This window comes from Triticum aestivum, chromosome 5D (genome assembly GCF_018294505.1).
Source record: "Triticum aestivum cultivar Chinese Spring chromosome 5D, IWGSC CS RefSeq v2.1, whole genome shotgun sequence".
NCBI lineage: Eukaryota > Viridiplantae > Streptophyta > Magnoliopsida > Poales > Poaceae > Triticum > Triticum aestivum.
In genome coordinates, this window is record NC_057808.1 from 117,316,350 (window position 1) to 117,324,846 (window position 8,497).

The window sequence follows — 8,497 nt, forward strand, 5'->3', positions numbered from 1 at the left end:
CCATGCTCTTTCCTAGACTCCAGATTGGTGCGTTGAAGGAAAACTCGATGGGCTCAGTAACTGGTGTGAAAGTCCTTCCTGGAACACGAACTTGAATCGTCCAACGCTCCTCTTCTGGTAAAGTGGCGGTGAAGGTTCCGGTGAAGCTTGGTATGCCAATGTTCAAGTACCTAGTGACTTCCTTCAGGTGTCGTCCGAAAGGGGTGTCGTCATCCGGTTGAGTGAACTTATTCTTTGGGTCCGTCATCTATAGAGTAGAAATGGAGAGGAGTTAGAAATGAGTAGAGAAGAGTATCCTATGGCTTTTCCTAGTGGTCGCGTCCTACAGTCAGTGTGTGCTCTGATACCATCTTGTAGCAACCTGGTCCTAATTTATCAATTTTGAAAAAAAATTCAAAAATGGAATTTTATGAAAACCTCCAACTCTCTCACATGGTCCTTGAGTTGCTTAAGGTCTCTAGGATCAAAATGTCCAAATAAACCAAATCAAAAAAATGCAAGAATCATGGATGCATATGATGACCTAATGATTAACATCCAAATTGAAAAATTGGGATGTTACAATCTACTATGATGATTTAAGTTGTCAATGTAACAAATATTTATATGTTGTTTACGTTCTAGTGATCATACAATTTGTGATCAATGCAACTGAAATTATCTGCTAACTTGATTTTCAAATTGCGCATGCACACAATAAGAAATAGAAGTTCACATGAATACTATACATATCAAGTTCATTCACTCTAATATCACCTAGGAATAGAAGCTCACATTACAATAATCATCCATTACATTCAGTGATCTTGCTACTAACCTAGCACATCTTTTGCAACTAGACCTAGCACAAGCATTATCATGTCATGAAACACACTCCTATACAAATATGATTCTCATATGTCCTCATTGCCTCAGTATGTGCATTTTTCTCTTCTACTTGCTCATTCAGTACAGCGGTTGCTCCAACTCGACCCCCAAACCCTTACAAACTGCTTGGGTTCTTCACACACTTGAAGACTTCCAAGCACCTAGCTAATCTAGGAGGCGCACACCTTCCAAAAGTAACAACATATAGGTTGTTGTGATGAATCCCTTGTTCTTGTGCTTAAAAAGATAATCTCCTCAACACTCAAACTCTCTCAAGATTTGACTTTTGGATTGGAGAGGTAGGAGTGGAAAGGAAGAAGAGTTAGATATCAAAGGATTGGCTTGAATGGTTGGAGTAGAAAACCCTTTAAAATCAGCAAAAGGAGGTGGAGTTCTCTCTCAAAACATATGATGGGAGTGGAGTATGACATTAATTGGTGAATATGGGGGATATAAATAGGAGGGACCAAAAATCTGACCGTTGCCAACTTTTTTACACAGCTCGGAAGTGATTAGCTTGGAAGTTCCGACATGAAAAAGGTAGCAACTATACTTCAGATGGTCTGACCAACAAGCATTCGGAAGCTCCGAGGGGGTACACTTGGGTTGTGGCACACTCTTTTTCGTTGCTTCGAAAATCCCGACCCATTTGCTTCAGAAATTCCTACATGACAACATAAGGTTTACCAATAGATTCGGTGATTCTAAGATGGATACTTGGTGGCTCCGAATGGGTAGTGTTTATGGAACAACTATACCTGGTGAGTGTTATGGTGATTCGGGCTGGAAGAGCTTGAAAGCTCTGAAGAGAATGAAACTCGGTTAGTGGGATCTTCGAAGGAATTTGAGGGGTTTTGGAATTTAGTATTTAAGCACATGGAGCAAGAAGCTCCTCACTACATCCTCATCCCCTTTTGATAGTGTCGACATGCCTATAGAATCAATGCAATCTTGAATCACTAAAATGAAAAGGAGAAATCTTTTGGCTTGGCCAACAACTGTCTTGATACATTTTGTAGGGGGCACCTTCTATTTATTTGATGCACCCACAAGGAACTTTTCATGAAATAAACTTGCAAGAGGCATTAATTCCTTGAGATATGTTGACATTAATTAAAAAAGTCACCAAGGGGATTAAATGTACTTTTAGTAGTCTCGGCAACATCCAACAATTTATTTGGATAGAACATGCCCGATTTGGCTTAGTTGAATACACAACCTCCAACATCGCGGTGGCTCGGGTAACATCCAACAGTCGAGTGGACAGAAAGAGGTTCAGCCAAGCGACTTTAAATAGACATCCCCCACAATCCAATAAGCCCCAACAATATCCAACAACCAGGTGGTAGGAAGGCCGAGCAGACAGAACAGTCATCCTTCAGCACCCAGGTAGCCCAGGCAGCATCCAATAGTCGGGTGGACAGAAAGGGTGTTGAATAGTCAGAAACGAGCAGCGGGGCAAACATCCGACCCCCCTCCTCCATACACACCAACACAAGAGATGCTACACCAAGAGGAAACACAAACTATGCAACCCCGAAGGAGCTGTCACACAAAAAGAGAGAAGGAACCAGGACCCGCTGATCTCCACCATTCGGGTAGCTCCAGCAACGTCAATGGTCGAATGGACAAAGAGCGGCGACTAAAAAACGACATCAAGGCGACATCCCCCACCCACGCACATGACAATAAACACATGCTTGGCACAAAAAACAACCGAACCAGAGGGTCCAGGGAACGCGGCTCCTGGTCATGGACCACCGGCTTCGACGCCAAGGTGAGGCACGCTGCAACTCGATCGGACGGTCTGGAGGCCCCCAACCAGGCGGAGTGTGGCACCGCGAATCGATTGGACGAAGGAGGGGGGCGTGCGAGGCTGCAGATGGCCCGAGGAGGCCGGTACTCCAACATCCTTTAAAGAAGTAATAATCAATCTATATTATGCAAAATAAACTAAGTGAATAGCAAGTTTTTGCCCTACAACCGCTCGGAGATCCTTGCTAGACTCTAACCGCAATGGCTTGGAGATCATGGCCAGACTTAGCTTAGATTTTTCAGTGCTTGAACCATGGAAAGACATGTAAATTCCAGGCAATTTCCAGCCATCGGGTGGGTGAGGGCATGAACCGAACACCCTTTTAGGGCTTGCTTGGGACCGCTCCATCCTTCAAAAATCAGCTCCACTTCACCAAATTTATTTTGTAGCAGATCCACCTAGTAGTTGCGGCTTCACCATAGAGCAGTGAATCTTATTTGGCTTCCAGCTAGCTCCAGCTTATGGAAAGTTTTGGTGAAAAGGGTCTATTATAGAGAGCGTGACGCGAGAAAACAAAATGAAGAGGTATCCACTTATGAGTGGTAGTGGTGGATAATTTTCCTCCAACTCAACGAACTCATTTCCAAAAAAATAAAATAAAAAAATCAACAAAGACTCTTCAAACTACTCTCTTCGTCCAAAAATACTTGTCATCAAAATGGATAGATACATCATTTTTTATCCATTTTGGATACATCATTTTTTATCCATTTTGAATACATCATTTTTTATCCATTTTGATGACAAGTATTTTCGGACGGAGGGAGTAGTATTTTTTATAACACCATGGGGAGCTTCACGAAAAACAAAGAGTTAGGGCCAAATTTGAGGTATTTTGCGGAGCGAGACATTGTATAGCTACCACGTTTGGGAAGCGGAGCAGGCACTTGCTTCCACGCAGCGAACGCCTGGCACATTGGCGCCCACGGCTACCACTCTTGCCTGTGTGACCGGGCAAGAGCTTCCTAAGCACAATACGCATGAGCACCATTATTGGTGCATACCCCACCTTTTACTAGTTATAGATTGAAGAAAAAATGCATTTGCAAATTATGAATTTCCACTGTGATTGATTTTATGCTCCTCGCCTCACTCACAGCGGATTCTCGAATTAGAATTCGTAAACAATCAAGAAACTCCCGTGCAAATGCAAAGACTCTGCACAGAACATTCTCAAGATTTGAAGACAATTCGACATACTGAACTGGTTCCTAGTTCCTACATCAGGCCTACTACCAAATGGCGAACTAAAATGCCATGGTAGCATCAAGCTTATTATTCTTATTATTACTCCGTGGGATTTTTCACCAGTCCATGCAACTCCACCTGACCCTGGCAACTTGAGCATTCACACTTGATCAAAGAAGCTCCGTTTTTTCACGCGGAGAACAAACCATATGGCGCGCTCCAACCATGGTGCAAGTTCATCTGAACATGATCATGCCGCTCGCAAAGTGGAATACAAGCGCATGACGACGTTTGCTCCAATGGTCACTGCGAAGATGATGGCGAGAATGGCCATTGAAGCAGCTCTACGATCCATGGTCACCACGGCTACACCCTTTGCTGCTGCCTTCTTGCTGCCGCCATCTTGTCCAAGCTTCATCCCTGTCTCATTCCACCCCGTGTTCGCTGGTCTCTTCTTCTCTGCTGGCTTGAACAGAGCTGGCAGTGAAGGACATGCGGGTGAGTCTATGGGCGCGACCAGCTCTTGTGCCGGTGGTTTCTGCTCCTCGTGCTTCGATACATTCTCCACTGTGGCTGTTTCAGTCATGGTATCCACTTTCAGTTGCTCTGAGATTTGTGATTGATGCGCTGTCATCTGTGTTGATGCGGTCTCTTGATCATCGTCATGTCCTTGCCCGATATGTTCTTCATGGGCGACCTCCGGGCTGTTGATGGTAAGAGTGCTTTCATCAGAGTTCTTCACACCTTGGGTGGCCTATAAACATGACAATTCAGAGGAAACAGGCAGAATAAATAAGGCTCCGACCACTGTAGGCATGGATCACCAATGAACACTCAGAGCTGCTTTGAACAAGTTAAATTGAGGCAAGAAAAACAAATGTACATTTGGTGCGATCTCATTCTCGACGCAGCTGTTCACTGAATTTTGGTCAGGATTCTTCTCATCTTCACTGTCCTGAAGCCAAAATTTGGTTGAATTTCCGGAAGTGAACAGCAAGGCGATAAGTACTACACAAGAGTTTTTTTTTCCTTTCACAGTTGTGCATAGGAAATAGAACTGACCGTATCATTAACGATCTCGGCACGCTCCTTGCTTGCGTTTGGATCAAAATTATCTGTAGGTTCACTGTCCTGAAAACCAAATTCAGAAAAATATCCACAAAAGTAAGGCACCGGCGGCAAATATTGCAGGCAATACACGCATGACGTGTCTTAATAACTAATTAATGTAAATTTCTCCAGAAGTTCTGCAGAGAGACAAACCAATTCATCAGCAACGATTTCATCCACCTGCTCCTGAATCTCATGAAGCTCCTCTGCTTCCTTACCATCCTGAAATCATATTTGCAGAGTATTTTCACACAAACAAGACTTATTTTGCAAACTCAAATCAACAAAAAATATTTCAGACAGCATGCAGATTACGGAGACTAACCAACCCATCAGCTTCAACCTCTCTAACCTCCATGCTCAGATTCTCATCAGATTGATCAGACTTCTGCTGAATCAACAAATTTCAACCAATATGTTTCGTTAAAGTCATCTAAAGTTCTAAACTCACATGAAAAAGGAAAGAGATCAAAAACGCTAAGTTCTAACTAATGAAACCCTCAGTCCACACCTGCTCGTTCTCCACAACCCCGCCATCCAGAACGTCGTCCTCCTTGCTGCAAAATTCACCAGAAGAAACTCAATCCAGTCATCTCCGACGCCCAACAAACGGAACCGATCAAATGCTATACGAACTGAGATTAACTAGGCCAAGAAAAAAAAAAGGTTTTTCTTCCCGTACCCGCGGCGGTCCTTCTTGGCGCCCTTGCCGTCGCCGCGGCGCCGCCACGCGACGACGGCGGCGCCGACGATCGCGCCTCCGACGAGGAGCAGCGCCCCGACGCCCTGCGGCGAGCCAACGCGCGCGCACACGCGGGTCCTCATGGCGCCGCCGCGCCTCGCCACCTCCTCTCGCGATTCTTGCGCGGTGCAAAGATCGCCTCTGCCTCTTCCGCTGCCCACGTCCATGACAGCGACGGCGGCAGTTAAGACAAGGCGAAGCTCCAACAATAATTGTTCGCTGCAGTTAAGTTGGGAGCTGGGACGGGACGCCGACGCTTGGTTCGCGTGTTCTTGCGCGCGTTCTAGAGGGACACGAAGAGGGGGGAGAGAGGGTTGGGAGGTTCTAGGTACGACGATACGATGGAAGTTATGGCCGGTTCAATCGCACCGTGCCCACAACTCTCGGATCATGAATGGAAAGTCTCATTGGACTGGCCAAAGGAGAAACCTACTTATCTTCAAACTGTGACGAAGTTCATCTTTTTCGTTACTATATACAAGAACTATGAGAAAAATTCATTAAAAGCCACGGAAAAATATTCTATAATTGGTCCTTAGCCGCCTTACAAGAACCTTCTCTGTTTTGTAGACCACATAGCGTCCACTATAAGCATTAGAGCGAGTTGAGGACATATGCCGCGGTTATCACCCCTACCTCATTGAAGACGAACAAACCTTTTTTAGTAGACAGCTGACAAGTTGTCGTGCTAAGGCCCTACAGAGTCAGTATATCAGAACAACAACGGTCGCCGATGAAGAAAAGCGTAAGTTGAAAGGATTCAACCTGTAGAGACGCACCGCCTGTATGTGGGCTAGACGAACATAACCTTATTTCATCTTCAAGACCCGCCATCATCTCGCTTCCCAGAGTAGGACACAAACCCTACTTAAAATAAAATAAAAACACACCTAGAAACGGAGCGCTCCCATCATCCCGAGATGGAATCCACCACCCCTCCATGGCCATAAGGTCATAGGAGACAAGGCAGATAGGCGATGGCGTCGACGAGAGGCAGAGAAACACTATCACTATGTTCCCGAGAGTCACTAACAAAGCGGTACACGAAAAATTATCCTAGTTTAACTTTTTTTTGAAAAAGGAGGATATCCCCTGGTTTGTGCATCAGAGTGATGCATGCAGCCAATTTATTAAAACAAAGTATGGAAATAAGGTCTCAGTTCTGGTACTAGCTCACAAAAAGAGCCCAGAAAAAAACAAAAAGTAAAAAAAGATGCCACAATTAGCGAAAAATATAGGCTATGATGACTAGCCACCTAGCCTATTATTAACTCGCCATCCAAATCGGTTGAAGATAACCCGTGCTACCGTCCCCCATCGGTTGCACCCAGTAACCAAAAACTCCCTGGAGTCCGCATGAGTGAGCGACGACCACATACGGATCCAAGCAGTGGTTCTGTAGATAACCTGCAAAAAGTTGTTAAATTTTTTTCCGCTAAAGATTATATCATTTCTGCAGTTTCATATAGCCCAAAATAGTGCACATATCCCTATCCAAATATATGCCACAATATTTAGATCCACTCCATGTAGCCACATCCCAATTAACACATTGATGCTAATAGGAGGAGTCGCATTGAAGGCTATATGAAGAGTACGCCAAAGAAGTTTGGCTAACGGAAAGTCTAGAAAGAGGTGTTCAATCATTTCGTCATGGTCACAAAAACAACATTGGGAACTACCGACCATCTTCGCTTTACCAAGTTATCCTTTGTTAATATCATTTCTTTGTGCACAGACCACATAAAGATTTTTAATTCTAAGTGGTACTTTAATCTTCCAGATGTGGAGAGATTGCGGAATTGGCCCAGAATCAATTAGGGCCAAGTACATAGATTTCACCATGAAACTACCATTCCTAGAGAGTATTTAATGAATGGTATCTGGTTGGTCCGAAAGTTGAACATCCATCAACCCGCGGACCAAATGCAGCCAAGAGTTCCATCGTGCCCCCACCAAAGACCTCCTGAATTGGATATTAAGGGGGCCGATTGTAATACTGTAGCAACATAGGCTTCCTTGAGTTGTACAACATTATACAAAGTGGGATATTGGATGGCTAATGGCGTTTCCCCTAGCCATGCATCTTCCCAGAATCTAGCCGTGTTACCATTGCCAATAATGAATTTCACCATATGAAAAAAGGTTTCTTTCATCCTCATTCAAACTTTCCAAAATGACGAGTCATTAGGTTTAGTAGTAACCTGTGACAAAGTCATGGTATGTAGGTAGTTATTATGCAGAAGTTGTGCCCATGTTCCCTCAGTCTCAACAGATAATCTAAATAACCATTTGCTTAGGAGACACTTATTTTTAACTTCTAAGTTCACGATCCCTAACCCACCTTGGTCTTTGGGCCTGCAAATGATATCCCATCTGGTCAATCTGTATTTCTTCTTAACCTCATCAGATTGCCAGAAAAAAGGAGATCAATAGAAATCTAACCTTTTTTCGTACCCCTGCCGGTACTTCAAAGAATGATAGAAGGAACATTGGCAAGCTAGTGAGAACTGAGTTAATCAACACAAGCCGCCCTCCATATGACATAAGCTTTCCTTTCCAGCAACTTAGTCTTTTTTCAAATCGATCTTCAATACACTTCCACTCCTTATTTGATAATTTGTGGTGAGGAATTTGAATCACTAAGTAGCTGAATGGTAGGCACCCCATTTCACAACCAAACAGTTGTCTGTAAGTATCCTGTTCCTCTTTGGCTCTCCCAAAGCAGAATAACTCACTTTTGTTGAAATTGATTTTGAGTCCCGACAATTGTT

At 44.0% G+C, this 8,497-nt stretch overlaps 1 protein-coding gene across 2 annotated transcripts; it reads right to left on the reverse strand.

Annotated features, from left to right (window-relative positions):
* Positions 1 to 3,800: 3,800 nt before the first annotated feature.
* Positions 3,801 to 6,090, reverse strand: LOC123119785 (uncharacterized). Of its 2 annotated transcripts, none has more exons than XM_044539711.1 (7): positions 5,664 to 6,090; positions 5,493 to 5,538; positions 5,307 to 5,372; positions 5,135 to 5,203; positions 4,934 to 5,002; positions 4,755 to 4,826; positions 3,801 to 4,625 (listed from the first exon to the last, which is right to left on the reverse strand). In XM_044539711.1, the coding sequence occupies exons 1-7, from the start codon at positions 5,888 to 5,890 to the stop codon at positions 4,122 to 4,124; spliced, it is 1,053 nt and encodes a 350-aa protein (XP_044395646.1). In that variant the 5' UTR covers positions 5,891 to 6,090; the 3' UTR covers positions 3,801 to 4,121. The 2 variants fall into 2 exon arrangements, with proteins under 2 accessions (XP_044395646.1, XP_044395647.1); XM_044539712.1 differs by having other exon boundaries at positions 5,307 to 5,369; positions 5,664 to 6,087.
* Positions 6,091 to 8,497: the final 2,407 nt, after the last annotated feature.